Source organism: Neofelis nebulosa, chromosome 13 (genome assembly GCF_028018385.1).
Source record: "Neofelis nebulosa isolate mNeoNeb1 chromosome 13, mNeoNeb1.pri, whole genome shotgun sequence".
In the NCBI taxonomy this organism is placed as follows: Eukaryota; Metazoa; Chordata; class Mammalia; order Carnivora; family Felidae; genus Neofelis; species Neofelis nebulosa.
This window is the reverse complement of record NC_080794.1, coordinates 92,291,087-92,307,019: the sequence shown is the minus strand read 5'-3', so window position 1 is coordinate 92,307,019 and position 15,933 is coordinate 92,291,087. Positions and strand designations below refer to the sequence as shown.

The 15,933-nt window shown below is 56.7% G+C and overlaps 1 protein-coding gene across 1 annotated transcript; it reads left to right on the top strand.

The window, feature by feature from the left end:
- Positions 1-8,599: 8,599 nt before the first annotated feature.
- On the top strand, positions 8,600-10,754 carry LOC131493626 (homeobox protein MSX-3-like). The gene is made up of 2 exons (XM_058698239.1): positions 8,600-8,908; positions 9,493-10,754. The coding sequence occupies exons 1-2, from the start codon at positions 8,695-8,697 to the stop codon at positions 9,891-9,893; spliced, it is 615 nt and encodes a 204-aa protein (XP_058554222.1). The 5' UTR covers positions 8,600-8,694; the 3' UTR covers positions 9,894-10,754.
- Positions 10,755-15,933: the final 5,179 nt, after the last annotated feature.

The window sequence follows — 15,933 nt, the reverse complement described above, 5'->3', positions numbered from 1 at the left end:
AAAAATTTTTTTAAGAAATATGAAAGTCCTCATGCAGAAGGAAAGTCATAGCAGATGTAATATAAACGTACAAAAAACAGTAAAGAGCACCAAAAATTGTAACTATGTGAAGGAATGCAAACTTTTTTATTATTTAAATCTCCTTAAAAGATAACTGACTATTGAAACAGAAACGATATCAATATAGTATGGGGTCTCTAACGCACAGAAGCGAAAGGTATGACGACAATGGCACTAGGGCCTGGAGGGAGAAATGAAGGTACCGGACACTATTGTAAAGTTCTTATACTAAACACAAAGTGGGATGATGTCACTAGCAGGTAGGTTGTGGTAAACTGAGTGTGTTACTGCCAATCTTCAAGCAGCCACTAAAATAAGAGTAATAAAAAAGTTATAGCCAATAAGCCAACAAAGGAGATATGCTGGAATAATAATAATAATAATAAAAGTCAATTGATCCAAAAGGAAGAAACACTGGAACAAAGAACAGATGGGAATTTATAAAACAATTAGCAAGATGGTAGGTTTAGGGCCCTTGGGTGCTCGGCCAGTTCAGCGCCCTACTTCGACTCCTGATCTCACAGTTTGTGAGTTTGAGCCCCGCGTCAGGCTTGCTACTGTCCGTGCAGAACCTGCTTGAGATCCCCTGTCCCCCCTCTCTCTTCCCCTCCCCCGATCACTCTCTCTCAAAATAAATAAATAAACTTATTTATTATTGGGTTCTTTAAAACATATTTTTTAAAAAGACGATACATTTAAACCTTAGCACATCAATAAGTACACCAAACGTAAACAGTCTAAATACCCAATTAAGAGTCAAAGTAGGTAGGGGCGCCAGAACAACTGCAAGCAGCCTACACAAAGCACTTTTTTAAAAGTTTGTTTATTGATTTTGAGACAGAGATAGAGAGAGCAAGTGGGGGAGGGGCAGAGAGGGAGAGAGAGAATCCCAAGCAGGCTCCATGCTGTCAGCGCAGAGTGGGATGCAAGACTTGAACCCATGAACTGTGAGATCATGACCCGAGCCGAAATCAAGAGTTGGACACCTAAACGACCGAGCCACCCAGGCGCCCCCAGAAAGCACTTTTTAAAGATAAAGACACAACTGTGTTAAAAGTAAAAGCATAGAAAAGATATAGCATGCTAACACTGGTCAAAAGAAAGCTGGAGTCTTTATACTAATATTAGACAAAGTTGACCTCAGAGCCAAAAAATTACAAAAATGAAGATCACATCGTATTGATAAAGTAATCAATTTGTTAAGAGGACATAACAATCTTAAACATTTGTGAAATGAACAAGACAGCTTCAAGATAATGTTAAGTAAAAACTGGTAGAGGGGCGCCTGGGTGGCGCAGTCGGTTAAGCGTCCGACTTCAGCCAGGTCACGATCTCACGGTCCGTGAGTTCGAGCCCCGCGTCAGGCTCTGGGCTGATGGCTCGGAGCCTGGAGCCTGTTTCTGATTCTGTGTCTCCCTCTCTCTCTGCCCCTCCCCCGTTCATGCTCTGTCTCTCTCTGTCCCAAAATAAATTTTTTTTTTTTTTTTAATTTTTTTAATGTTTATTTATTTTTGAGACAGAGAGAGACAGAGCATGAGCGAGGGAGGGTCAGAGAGAGAGGGAGACACAGAATCCGAAGCAGCTCCAGGCTCTGAGCTGTCAGCACAGAGCCCGACGCGGGGCTCGAACTCACGGACCGTGAGATCATGACCTGAGCCCAAGTCCGACGCTCAACCGACCGAGCCACCCAGGCGCCCCCCAAAATAAATTTTAAAAAAATGTTAAAAATAAAAACAAACAAACAAACAAAAAAAACTGGTAGAACCACAAAGAGAAATCGAACCCACAATTATTGTTGAACATCTCAATACTCCTCTCTCAATAACTGATCAAACAAGTAGGCAGAAAATCAGCATGGGTACAGCCGATAGGTGTGTTTCATCCAAATTGACCCAAATGACATTTATTGACCACTGTGCTCAGCAACAGAAAAACTCATGTTCTTTTCAAGGCGACAGAAGATTGACCAAGACAGACAATATTTGGGGACATAACATGAGTTTCCATACATGTAAAAGGACACATGTTAAAGTGTGTCTTCTGACCACAATGGAAGTAGACTGAAAATCAATATAGAAATATCCCTGGAAAATCCCCAAATACTTGAGAACTGAATAACACACTTCTTTTTTTTTTTTTTAATTTTTTTTTTCAACGTTTTTTATTTATTTTTGGGACAGAGAGAGACAGGGCATGAACGGGGGAGGTGCAGAGAGAGGGAGACACAGAATCGGAAACAGGCTCCAGGCTCCGAGCCATCAGCCCAGAGCCTGACGCGGGGCTCGAACTCACGGACCGCGAGATCGTGACCTGGCTGAAGTCGGACGCTTAACCGACTGCGCCACCCAGGCGCCCCAATGAATAACACACTTCTAAGTGACCCTGAGTCAAAGAAGAAATCAAAAGGGAAATTAGTATTCCAAAGTGAGTGAGAATGAAAACAGCATAACTGGGGTGCCACTAAAGCAGTACTCAGGGGAAAATTCATAGCACTGGATGCTGTACGAGAAAAGAAGAAAGGTGGGGCACCCGGGTGACTTAGTTGGTTAAGCGTCTCACTCTTGATTTTGGCTCAGGTCATGATCTCACGGTTCAGTTCATGAGTTCAAGCCCCGAGTTGTGCTCTGTGCTGACAATGCGGAGCCTGCTTGGGATCCTCTTTCTCTCTCACTTTCTCTTTCTGTCCCTCCTCTGCTCATGCCCTCTCTTTCAAAAATAAACTTCAAAAAAGAAGAAGAAAGGTTAGAAAATCTATGACTCAGTTTCCACATTAAGTAACCGAAAAAAAGAAGAGCAAACAACTCAAACCAAGTAGAAGAAAGGAAGCAATAAAGATCACAGTGGAAATCAGCGAGAAACAGCAGGCGATGAATCTGAGAGCTGGTCGCTTGAGATCAACAGCATTGTTAACCCCAGGCTGCCCACAGAGCTGGTGGCCACGACACCTCCAGGGTTCAGTTCACGTCCACGCCACCGTCCTTCTCTGTTTGGCCTGGCCTGAAGCATGTGCCCCACTGCCCATGTGCTGAAAACCCTGGGTCTAATCACTGTCCCCTCTGGGGCCCCGCGGCTGAGTGGAGCCATGGCTGGAGTGGCAGCTTGGCTCCCCTGGTTTCTAAAACCATCCCACACTCACCCTTGTCTTTGCTTGAGCGGATTTTTCCCCTCCCCACTGCCCTTTTTTCAAGGATCACCAAAGAAAAGTTGTTAATCCTCAAAATGAAACAAATATCTACAATTCAGTCATCCTAAACAGCATCCTGTCAATATCCACAAGCTTCATGTGATTCCCACAGGCCCCTGTGCTCTCGGCCCACAGCTGGGGCTATACAGCTCTTTCCACAGCAGGGGGAAGGTTGCGAGGGAAAGTGGGGTTGTGGGGGTGGGTTCTCTCTGCACAGGGGCAGCTTCGGCTGGCCGACTGCCCTGTGCCCCCACAAGGCCCCCCGACCCACCCAGTCTCTGCAATTGGACCCCCAGGAGACAGTGCCCCACCTTCACTGGACACAGGCGATGGCCCATTGGCCACTTCTCGGCGCTGAGCTCTGCCAGGCAGGAGGCTGAGGAGCAGGGTGGTCTCCTAAAGCACAGATGCCAGCTGGAGAGGCAGGGCAGGGCCACAGATAAGGAGGTGGCCAGGGGTCAGGCGCAGGTCACCGTGCGGTGAAGGAAGGAGTAGCAGGGTATGAGGAGAGAAGCAGGGATTCAAGTCACAGGCCCTCGTCCACCTAGAAGGTCAGTCTGTGTTTCCGTTTGCTTCTCCGTCCAGGCTGCACCAACGCTGGCCGTGTGCAGTCTGATGGTGGTCTGACCCCCTGGAGGGGTCCCACCTCCACGGACATCCAGGGCCCACAAGGCATCCCTCCCTGGACCTGCCACACTCCCCCTCCTCCCTGCCTGACCATGGTGACCACCATGTATGTGATAAGGAGTCGCGGCCAGGCCCCTGGCCCTGCAGAGATCCGCTCCTTCATGGCCCAGGAATCTGAGTTTAGGGGACAGTGTCCCAGCAAGCAGGGACGCTGGCTGAGCATCTGTGGTAGCATTTCCCACTCCTGGAAGGACTGCCTAGCATTCCAGGGAGTCTTGGGCCAGGGTCCGGGCCACTGAGGCCCTGAGAGGGACGGGAGCAAGGCCTCCAGAGAAATGGGGAGCAGGGGGAGGTACACTGTGCACTTGGCCTGAGTCCTGCCCTTGTGCCCGGGACCCGTGTGTGCAACGGGTCATACCTGTTCATCAGGTCAGCCAGTGCCAGACCCTGGCCCAGGGTGATGAGACAGCCAGAGCCAGAGATAGACAGAGAGACAGAGACAACAGAAAGACAGGAAGAGACAGAGAGAAAGTACACAGAGGCAGCATGTGGGGCTGACAGAACGGAGAGGGAGCCCCACTCCACTCCTCTGGGAAGCCCCGGAAGGGAGCTGAATCTGTCCTCAGAAACTCTGCCCCACCTGGCCCAGGCATCCAGAGCCTCGGGCCCAGGACAGTTGGGTCTCGGGCTCACAGCGAGCAGCTGTGAGTGGGTGGACAGTAGCAGGTGCGCCTGGTTCTTACAAAGGCACAGAACCACCTGTCACCTGCCTTCTATCACCAAGTTTGGTCAGTCAGCGCCCCGGGCTCAGTTTAGCAGAGCAGTGGCCCCTGAGAGCATGTCCCACCTAAGGGGCTGTGGAGATGGGGCCGGGCGGGCAGAGCTAGGGAGGCCGGGAGGGAGGCTCTAGGATGCGTCAGGGAGGCCTGGACCCCGGGAGAGGTGGCGCCAGAGGAAGGGTCCCCACATGCCACGGGGCTCTGCTGCCGCCTGTGACCCATGGCTGAGCTGTGGAGGAGAAGCTGGGAGCAGCGCCGGGCCCGCCCGCCCGGCTCGCGGCTGTGGAGGGAAAGCATGGACCTCGCAGTCACACGGGGCCGGTTCCGTTCTGCCCGGCCCCCAGCATGGCACCTGTCTCTCTCTTTCGGTTTCCTCTCCCACAAGAGGCAGGGTGATGACAGGTGCCTTAGAAGACAGGTTGGACTCCGACTACAGCTGTGACAGGTGACCACAAAAGGGGTGGCGTAAAACAGCGCAAACAGGAGTTCAAATGGTTCCCTGGGGCTAGAGTGAAGGGGGCGCTGGCTGCTGGAGCCCGCCCCTGGCTTCTAGAAGCTGCCCACAAGGCCAGCGGCGTCTGGCTGCATCCTTCTCACAGTGCGTGTCTCTGCCTCTCCCTTTCCCCTTCAAGGACGCTCAGGGTGAGGCTGGGTCTGCTTGCACGAGGCAGGATGGTCTCTGCATCTCCAGGTCAGGTGACTAACGATCTTAACGCCGCCTCTGCCCAGGGCCCTGCTGCGCTGCCCGGAGCTGGGGCTGCGATGTCCCTGGAGGGGCCGTTCTCTACTGCCCTGGACAAAGCTACGGGAGCCGGGGGCTCTGGACAGAGGGCTCGCTCAACCAGGATGGGCTTCTCCTCTGACGATCCCCCTCCAGAACACTCCCCTGAGTGACGTGACACCGGAGCGTCTCCAGGTGGACCTCGTGTCCCAGCTGCCCCCTTCTTGTGCCACTGCTGCTGGAGCTCACACCAGTTGGTCTCCCTCTGGTCAGAGTTGTGGGGAAAGTGCCACCGGCGTCTGGAGCAATTTCCTAACAAGTCGAGAAGGAAAAAGTCAAACTCCAACACACGTGCCTTTGGGGAGGGGGTGTCCGGGCCCTTCAGGGTGGATGGGAGGCTGTCTGCCATACTGCTGGTGACAGCGACACAAGAGGATGACGAACAAATGGTGGTTTCCAACAGGGCTTTTCCTGGAAGATGACACTGTGTGGGAAGTGCAGCCTTTGGAAGAGGCCCGGCAGCAGGTGGCCCCGTCCTTTGAGCAATGGTCCCATTGTGTGCCAACTGATTACCACCAGCTGCTATACGAGGGAAAGTCCGCTGGGGGTTTTCATCAAGGACTGGATGCGCATCACCAATATCCAAGAGGGGACGATGACTTTCTTCAGAAGAGTGACGTCACGGGCTTTCCCTGACCTCACGCCTGTAGTGGCCAACACTCCCCTCCGCCAACTTTTGTGAGCAGCATTTCTGCTTCAGTCCGGTGCGGTTCCGAACTTGGCCATATAAACCCTATGGAATGAATCCCTTCTCAAAAATCATCTCATTACACTGATTCCCCCACGGGAGCTCCTAGCAGGGCCTCCAAACCTCCGGCTCTGTGATTGCCACTCATTTCTGCGAACTAAGGATGTGCTCATTGCCTCCGAAGTCAGCACCCAAAGGAGGTGGCCTTTGCCTGACCTTTTGTCCCTTGCAGCTCAGAGTGGGAGCAGATCACTGTGGGAGACAGCGCCACTCAAGCTGGGAAGAGGTCTGTCCAAGCGCGGGGTGAGGTGGACAGTCTGTGGGGTTTTGCCACCCTCTCAGGGGCACACCTGCGATGGGGGCGGGGCAGTGGCCTCAAGAAGGGCCCACAGGCAGAGGCTGTTCCCGGCCTCCTGTTCACACAACACGGCTGGCTGGCCTGCTCCTGGGCTGCTGGGAAGCCAAGTGACCACAGTCAACTTCGGCCATCCTGGTGGCCAAGGACAGCGTCCAGTCTTTCTTGACACATGAGACATGGGTTTCTACGTCCAGAGCCACTACACTGACAGAAATGGGGTCCCCTGTCAGTCCACCCCCTGTCCTACTGGCCAGGCCCCAGGGGTGCGGAGGGTACTGTGCTGCATTGGAGACCTGTTTGTGCGGAGTGTTGGGGTCTGGATTTTCATGTCCGATCCTGGACACGCCACCCCCCAGCCTCCAAATCTTTCCTCCCTTCTCTGCCACCTTGTTGGAGCCCATGCCCGGCAAGGGCCCGGTCAGCACCGGCCCGGCCTTGCCCTGCCAGGGGGGACAAACTCCAGTTTGGACACCACAGGGAAGGGAGAGACTTTCTTGGAGGTTGGCCCTGAGACCCCATCCTTCTGCCCGGGCCAGCCGAACCACAGCACAGACTCCCGCTTCCCCCCCCAGATGCCACCTTCAGAGTGTCCTGGGCAGACATGGGGCAGGCTAGGGCGGCTGGCTGTCATCCTTATTAAAATTCTTCTTCAAACACTCCTGGGAGTGGCCTGCTGAAGATAAACTACCCCGAGAGAGTTCTTCGCAGAAAGTGCTTTAATGATGCAATTATCGTCATTCAACTCGGAACGTCTTTATTACGTTAGAAAGGGGCAATCCGTCTTGGTTTATAGAAGGCGCTGGCTTGGCCCCAGACACCGGACCTGGCCCTGGAGCCTGGTATGAGAGCCCTTTCAGCCCCGCTTCTAAATTTGCATGGAGAAAACACTTTTTAATTGAGTTTCTCTGGCTGAGCCAGACAGTTAACTGTCCCCCAAAGCTGGATCTCATTAAAGCAACTTTGGTTTTTCAAAACTAAAAATATGCTGATTCACACTGCTGTTTCTGTGCTCTGGGATGTTAACCAGACAAGAAGTCGGTACAGGCCAACCCATCTCATGATCTGTTTCAAAACTTCAGGGAGACACTGCAGACGGAGGGTTCAGTGTTATGGCACAGAAGGCTTTTCAACCAGATTTGGTCCAGTTTGGGAAAAAGAATCTGAATAAGCACAGGTCTCTGTTGGGCCTCTGCTCCCACTTCTCCGAGCTGCGCGTGGGGGGGAAGAAACCCTATTTCCCCAGGAGCATCCCCCGCCCAGGAAGCCCAACCCACCGAGGCCCCTCCCCGCTGGATCTTGCCCTGGTCCCAGGTCCCAGTGGGCCTGGGAAGAAAGTGCTGAGCTGAGCGGGAGAGCCCGACAGTAAACACCCAGTGACCCAGTGACTCTGCGCTTGTCCCAAGCCCTGTGACCGAGTTGGTAAGAGGTCGCCCCCCCCCCCCCCCGGCCCCTGTGCCCAGGGCCCTTCCACCCGCACCGATGGCGGCTCCTAAGCCCAGGCCGTGGGACACTCGGGCAGCACGACGGGCGGCCCCTGCCCGGGAGGGTGCTAAGCAGCTACAGGTGCCTGAAAAGCCACCCAGGGCCAAGGCGACTTCAAGGGGACAGAAGCAGAGTCGCCAGTCCGGGTTCGGGTCCGTCCTACGCGGCCCCCAGGGTTCGGAGAGAGGGCCCAGGGTTCCAACTCTCGGCTGGGGCGCAGCAGAAGAGCGGCGGGGGAGCCACGGGGCCGACCCCGCCTCTGATGGCGCCGCGCGCTCAGCCTCGCAGGAACCGCGCGCGGTCAAGGCCGGTGTTCCCACGCCAGCTCCACCGAGGCCGCGCCCGTCGTCGATTCCTCCGGGTGGGGGAGCCGAGGCCAGCTCCACGAGCTCTCCGGGTGCCTCGGCCACCTCCTGGACCGGAGGAGCGCGGGCCCGGCCCGCAGAGCTCCGGGAGAGGCTGGCGGGCGCCGGGATTGGGACAGGGGCACGGGGTCCCAGGAGGCTGGCCCACCCCTGCCTGTCCCTTCGGCCCTCCCAGGTCAGCGAAGCCAATGGACACCCAGGCTCGCGCGGCAGCGGCCGCGGCGATTGGATGACGGCGCATGAAAGGGGCACCGCCTTCTTATAGGGTTCCGCGGGCGGGGGTGCCGCCAAGCCCGGGTCGATCGCGCCGCGAGCCACCTCCTCGGCGCGCCGGCCGGGCCTCGCCAGCCCTGCGCCCGCCTGACGGCGCATGGCCCCGGCGTCGCTCAGCATGAACCCCGCTGGGCTCCAGACGTTCGGCGGGGGGCGCGCGGGGTCCGGCCCGCTGCCCTTCAGCGTCGAGTCGCTGCTGGAGGCGGAGCGCGGGCTGGACGCGGGGCCCACCGAGCCCCGGGAGGAGAGGCCACGGGGCACCGCGGAGCCCTGGGCCTGGTTCCCGCCGGCCGCCCGCTCGTCCTCCCCACGTAAGTGCCCTGTCTCTCGGTCCCAGGCAGCCAGGGGAGCCCCCGCCCCGGCCCGCGCTGGGAGGACGAGGGCGGAAAGGCCGCCGGCGCCCCTAACTTCGCCAAGTAGCCACTAACGCGCCTGGCCTGCGCGCAAAGAAAGGACCGAACCCACCCGGGCCCCCTCGCGCGCGCCAATCCGGACGCGGAGCCCGAAGCCCTTGAACCCGCGGCTTCTTGGCTCAGAGCTTTTCCGGCGCCAGCGCCCCCCGCCCCCGTCCGTCCCCGCGACGGTTAATTCCCGCTTCCCCAACTTCTCGCCCCAGTGCTCGCCGCTCAGTTCTTGCGGCCACCTCCCGCCCAAGCCCCTCGCTTCTCGGAGTGAGCACGGTCCTCCCTCCCTGGAGGGCAGACCCCGAGTCCAGGGCCGCCCGCCCCGTCCCCCTGAGGCCTGCATCTCTTACCCCAGTGCTTTCTGGGTCTCGTCGTGCCTCAGGGCCGCGACCGGCACGCGTAACCGGGCTCTGCCGGGGTTCGGAAGCGTCGGCAAGGGGCGCGCGCTGCTGGCGTCGGAGCATCCGCTTTGTGCTTGTCTCTCCTCCCAGGCGCCCCCAGCCCTCCGCCCTGCGCCCTCCGAAAGCACAGGACCAACCGCAAGCCGCGGACGCCCTTCACCACCGCGCAGCTGCTGGCGCTGGAGCGCAAGTTCCGCCAGAAGCAGTACCTGTCGGTGGCCGAGCGCGCCGAGTTCTCCAGCAGCCTGAGCCTCAGCGAGACGCAGGTCAAGATCTGGTTCCAGAACCGCCGCGCCAAGGCCAAGCGGCTGCAGGAGGCCGAGCTGGAGAAGCTGAAGCTGGCGGCCAAGCCGCTGCTGCCCTCCTTCGCCCTGGGCGCGCCCCTGCCCGGCCCCCCGGCCGCGTACGCGGGCGCAGCGGGCTCCCCGCCGCAGGCGCCAGGACTCGTCGCCGCGCCCGTCGCTGCCTACCGCATGTATTACCTGTCCTAGGGCAACGGGGGGCTGCGACGTGGGTCTCAGCGCCAGCGCGCCGGCCGCGTCCGTCGGGGCGCGGAACTCGGCCCTGGGTGGCCTCCCGGAGGCCTTTGTGTCTCATTTTTCCGTTTTTGTGTTTCCGCCGTCGTCGATACACGTGATGACCGATGCCTCGAGCGCACTCGTGGGCACCTTACACACATTTTAAAACGGGTGTTAAAAACCCCGTGCCTCCCACACTTCCGTGAAAAGCGGTGAATGGTTTCGTGCAGCGCCCTCGGAGCTTCCCGTTTTGTGCAAACTGTGAGGCGTCGTGGGGTTTACTCCGTGGCGCGCTCCTGCGCCCCTAACCCGGCCAGCAGGGCGCTCAGAACTGGCTGCGAGACTGAGGCCCGAACCGCGGGGGAGACAGTTTGGAGCCAGGGCCTTTAGGTGAAACTCACCAGCTACGTCCCCGGATGAGGTCTGGTGCCGTCCTGACCACATGGAAACCCGCACGCCCACTTTAGGGACCCCCCCCACACTTACGGTTTTCATAGGGCGCGCCCAGCAGCCTGCGGTGAACTACTGTCTGGGGGCGTGCGTGGGGTCCACGTATGGGGGTGGGTGCGCGCGAGGGCGCTCGGCCGGGGTGGGGGGAGCCCGCGGGGCACGTCTGAGGAGGCGGGATGAGCGGGACCCGCGCGGCCCACCCTGCTGCTTTCCCACCAGAAGGGTTAACTCGGGAATCGGGCGCCGAGTGAGGAAGAGGACGGTCCCCCGTTTGGACGGACTGTGCGGCGTCCCCAACACTCCGCTTCGCCTGGTGGTGGCGCGAAAACCCACAAGGCCCTCTTTCCGCTCGCTGCGGCGGGGGGGGGGGGGGGGGGGGGGGGACGGGGGGGGGCCCGAGGGGGCAGCCCCCCGTCCGCCCCCCCAACCCGCCTGCAGCCCGTGGGGCCCAGACCGCGGGCGGGGGCTCCAAGCCCTGCCCCCTGCGAAGGCTGCCCCAGGAAACAGCGCAGGAACCTGCCCAAAGTCCCGTTACCTGAACCTGCCTGTCAGTAGCCATCATCCTAGGTTTCTGGGAAAACGAGAACTCACGATGGATTTAAAACAAAAAAAAAAAATTTTTTTACATTTATTTATTTTTGAAAGACACAAAGACAGAGTGTGAGTGGGGGAGGGGCAGACACACACACACACACACACACACACACACACACACAATCCGAAGCAGGCTCCAGGCTCCAAGCCGTCAGCACAGAGCCCGACGTGGGGCTTGAACCCATCAACCATGAGATCATGACCTGGGCCGAACGAAGTGGGACGCCTAACGGACTGAGCCACCCAGGTGCCCCGCAATGGATTTTAAAGGGACACCAACCCAGTTCCTGAAGTGCCAGCTGCTGAGGTGACCAGTGGCGACCAGACAGGGCCGGGAAGCCCCTTCCCCTTCCACCTTCCCCGTGTGCACCACTGCCCCTGCAGTGTGCTGTTTACACTCACAACCCAACTCCAGGCACCATCCGCAAGGACACAGGTCTGTAAATACACCGGAGAGGGTGGCTGGGGGCCATGGCACAGAGGGAGCTCACTGAGGGGCGAGGGGCCATGCCCCCCAGTCTGGACACTCCCTGCGGGCCAGCACTTTGATCTTCTCAAATCTGAAGTACCTGAAAGTCAGGGCCAAATCGTACAGCCAGACAAGGCTCACTTAGCAAACAGTTTGAGGATCATGGTGGTCATTTGAGATACTCCAAGGCAAAGCTGAGCAAGACACCAACACAAGGAAAACCACCACGAGGTGCCCACCACCTGGCATCTGTCCACCGTCCCTTGGTCTCCACCCCAACGGTGCTCTCGCCACAGAGCACGGCTCTGCACACGCGGCTCCCAACACCACCCACACAGTCTGGCTGAGCAGCCCCAACCCGGTCAGGAATGCTCAGTCAGCTTGCTAAGGTGTCTCTCCATAACCATTTCCGACCCAAGATGCCTACCTGGGAGGTTCTCTGCCCAGGTGTCCTCACCGAGCTGGTCGACAGCCCTTTCATCTGACCAGGGCTTGGCACAGAGACCACCCAAAAGTGAGCAAAGCTCTGTGCCCCCCCCCCACCCCAGCCAGGTGCCCTTGTTCCTGGGCAAGGCTGAAGCCAGCTTGTGAAGATCAAGACTTTCTGCTCTTCTGGAAAGGGGTACTGCCCTGGGGCAGACGTCTGTCCCTCCTCGAGACTTCTGCTGCCTGTCTGCATTCCCAGGGAGGACTTGGGTCCCTGCATGTCCTGGCCCAGACCCCAGCTGTGTGGACCTGAGGCCCTCCTCCAGCCAGTGTGTCCCCCATAGGAGGTCTTGAGCTTGCCAGAGCAACTTGGAAGGGCTCATCCATCGGGAACATGCACAGAGGCCTGGGGCCTCTGCCACCCCAGTCTCAGGACCCACATCCCGGAACTCCAGAGTCATGCCCCACCCCTGTCTGTGCCCTCTCCGTGCTTCACACCCAGGCGCTGCTGGTGGACTCAGAGACAGCAGCCCTGCCTCTGGGAGACCAACTGGATGAGGGGGAAACGCCCCTTTGAGGGTGCAGGGGACAAAGAGAGGGTCGAGCTGTGCAATGGCATGGACTGTGGGTGACCCCTGGTAGGGCCAAACCAGGGAGTGGGACCATGGAGACCGCAGATGGTGACCCGGCCACCAAGCCTGGGTGTCTCATCAGTGTCATTAAACAAGTGACATAACAAATAGGCCTGGCGGTCTGGGTGACCCGAAGCCCTCTGAGCCCCGGGAGCCAACCCTGAGGCTCCAAAGTCAGGGTCCTGCTGGCGCGGTGATGGGGTTCCGGTCCAGGTGCTCTCAGAGCCCCTGCTGGGCACCTACAGTAGCTGCAAGCACCCCTGCAACAGCAGCGCCTGCTGGGGTCAGAGGGCGCTGCCCCGGCCCCCAGGTCCTGTGTCCGTGGGCCCCCAGGGTGGAGTGGGTCAGATCCCAAGGATCACAAGGAAGCAGTCTGGAGGGCAGAGGTTCCTCGTGGGCTTCCGAAAAGGCAACACTGGGCACTTCTCAGGCTGGGTCATGGGACTGGTATCTACGGTCCCTGCCAGGACATGCGATCTCACATGTGCTTTTGTCCCTATGAGCTGTTTCCTAACAAGGAAATGCTATTTTCTGTCAAGTAAAACGATGGACATGTAAATACTAACACAATTTCTGCATCGCCTGAATTGCCCTGTGACCTGCTCCGTGGACCCACCCCGGTGCTGGGCAGGCTCTCCTGGACTGGGGCACGGCCCTAGCACGGCCCCCAGGCTCCGATCTGTGCGTGCTCCCCGGCTCCAGGATAGTATTTCCGAGGATGTGGGCTGTGCTGGTTTTCTGATGTGATAACACACAATGCTAGTCAGATGGCCTAAAAGTTCTGGGACTTTCATTTTGACCTTTACTGTTTATTTATTTATTTTGAGAGGGAGAGCACAAGCTGGGGAGGGGCAGAGAGAGAGACTCCCGAGGAGGCTCCCCACTGTCAGCTAGAGCCTGACATGGGGCTCGATCTCATGAACTGTGAGATCAAAACCTGAGCTGAAATCGAATTGGACGCTCAACTGACCGAGCCACCCGGGTGCCCCTTCATTTTGACTTTAAAAGAAGTGTCGTCTCCTTCACCAAAATACGGGGGTTTTGCTATTTCTGATATTCTCCATTATATGCTGTATTCCCTGGATTAGGCCATTCAGAAAAATAAGCGTGTAGCAATTCACCTGAAATGACCAGCGTTGCAGGACAGCATGGGAAGCAAAGGGGAGGGAAGCGTGTCTGGGGTGCGTGTATGAAAACCACACCAAACAGCTACACTCTTCCTTGAAACACTGAAGGTGCTATTTGTTCTGAAGGCTGTACTTTGAAAATTTGTAGACTGCGGAACGATGCACTCACCCTGCCCTCGCTGAAGCCTTTTTGCAACTCGGGATGGTGCGTGCAGCTCCCGGAGGGAGGGCCCCACGACCCCAGGAGGCCATGGAGACCACGGACGCCACGGGGCATGAGCCGTTCCTACTTTGTTGAAGCAATTGTTTGGGCTTTCTGCTAAACGGAGCTGAAACTAAACACCGCACACACCTGACCCTTTTCTTGTTTCACTGGGCGGGTGACCGCCTCCAGCATAAGGGTGCACAGAAGTTGCCAGAAGGGGTATCTTTACCTCATTCTTGATTAAAAAAAAAAAAAATTAACGTTTGTTTATTTTTTGAGAGACAGAGACAGAGCATGAGCTGGGAAGGGGGCAGAGAGAGGGGGAATGTCACAGATTCTGAAGTGGGCTCCAGGCTCCAAGCTGTCAGCACAGAGCCCAACGCGGGGCTTGAACCCTCCAACTGTGAGATCGTGACCTGAGCCAAAGCCGGCCGCCTAACCAACTGAGCCACCCAGGCACCCCCACCTCATTCTTGATTTTTAAAGGAAGTTGTTTTGTTTTTTTTTTTAATTTTTTTTTTTTTGTTTTTTTTTTTTGAGACAGAGACAGAGCATGAACGGGGGAGGGTTAGAGAGAGAGGGAGACACAGAATCTGAAACAGGCTCCAGGCTCCGAGCCGTCAGCATAGAGCGCGGGGCTCGAACTCACGGACCGCGAGATCATGACCTGAGCCAAAGTCGGAGGCTTAACTGACTGAGCCACCCAGGCACCCCTAAAGGAAGTATTTTTAACCCCACCACAAGCATGATAGGTGTGGTGGGTGTCTCGAAATAGCTCTTCCAGGTGACTGTGGTTCCATTCCGCAACTAGTTAATAGGAAGTTTTTTCCTCCATGAGTGTTGTCTTTTGTCAGATGCTTTTTCTGCACATATTGAAATGATGATATGATTTTCCCTTCAGGCTGTTAACGTGGTGTATTACAGTAACAGATTCTCCAGTGTTGAGACAAGTGTGAACTCCTAGAATAAACCCGTGGAGGGGGGAGCTTTTGACACATTAAATTAAAAAAAAATCATAAAGATAATAAATGATAGACTGACCACATAACTGTAAAGAACTTACGTACAACAAAATACCATAACATGAAGTCCACAGCAAATCAGGAGAAACATGTAAGGTGATCTGCTTGGGGAGAGGTGGCAGGGTGATGTCCTGTCCTCTGGAAGCCTGGCCTGCTTTGCAGTGCCGCAGGAAGCCTCTGGGGCACCCCCCCCCCCCATCTGCCTGCCCACTGCCCACCTGCCCGCCCACCTGCTGTGGTCTAACTGGACCACTTCATGGAGAGGCTGCCTCATCATCTCTCCAGGGTCGGTGCTGCTCCCTCCCCCCACCCGGGGGCTCAGTGTACTTCCCCTGTAAGCACTCACTATGCCTGCCCAAGGGCCTGATCTCGGTTCTGTCTTTCAGAGTCCAGAAAGAAAGCTGTTTGCCTCATGCTCCTTCCGAGCAGCCGGGGACAAGGTTTGGGTGGGTGTGAGCTTCTCACCAGTTGCTGTGCTTGTGGGAGTGTGAGGGGCTGCCCTCAGGACACGATGACCCGGAGCTCTGGTCCTTGAGGCTGGTCCTGTCCACACCTGCCTTGGCTTCCTTTTCCTCCTTTTTACTTTACTTGTCGAAGGGGGCAAGTGCGTGTGCACGGTTAGGGTCATCGTGCCCCTGGCTCCTGGTTTCAGCAGCCATCTACCCAGGGTCAGCCTCGTTTCATCTCAGCCCCAAACAGTCCTCCCTCCCAGATCATTCTGAAGCAGACCCCAGACATCATGTCATTTCCTTCACAAATATTTTGGGAAGTACCTTCTAAAGACTACTTAGGAAAACAGCCGCAGCATGACCACCACAGAATAGTGCTGGTGCCTGTCGAGTGTCCAGCAGTGTCCAGGTTTCCCAGATTGCCTCGCGATTTCTTTGCTTTTTTACTTACTTGTAAGACTTTTAATTTTTATACTTAAATCTCTATACCCAATGTGGGACTTGAACTCACAACCAGGGATCAAGAGTCATAGGCTCTTCTGCCTGAGCCAGCCAGGTACGTGTTTGCTCTTTCAAACAGCTTTATGGAGACAAACTCACACACCATACGGTTCACCCATCTAAAGGGTAGGATTCAAC

Bases quoted from the DNA above. Each gene is read 5' to 3' on its own strand.
- LOC131493626 (XM_058698239.1), top strand. From the start codon at position 8,695: ATGGCCCCGGCGTCGCTCAGCATGAACCCCGCTGGGCTCCAGACGTTC. The intron at 8,909-9,492 runs GTAAGTGCCCTG...CTCTCCTCCCAG, and splicing joins CGCCCGCTCGTCCTCCCCAC to GCGCCCCCAGCCCTCCGCCC.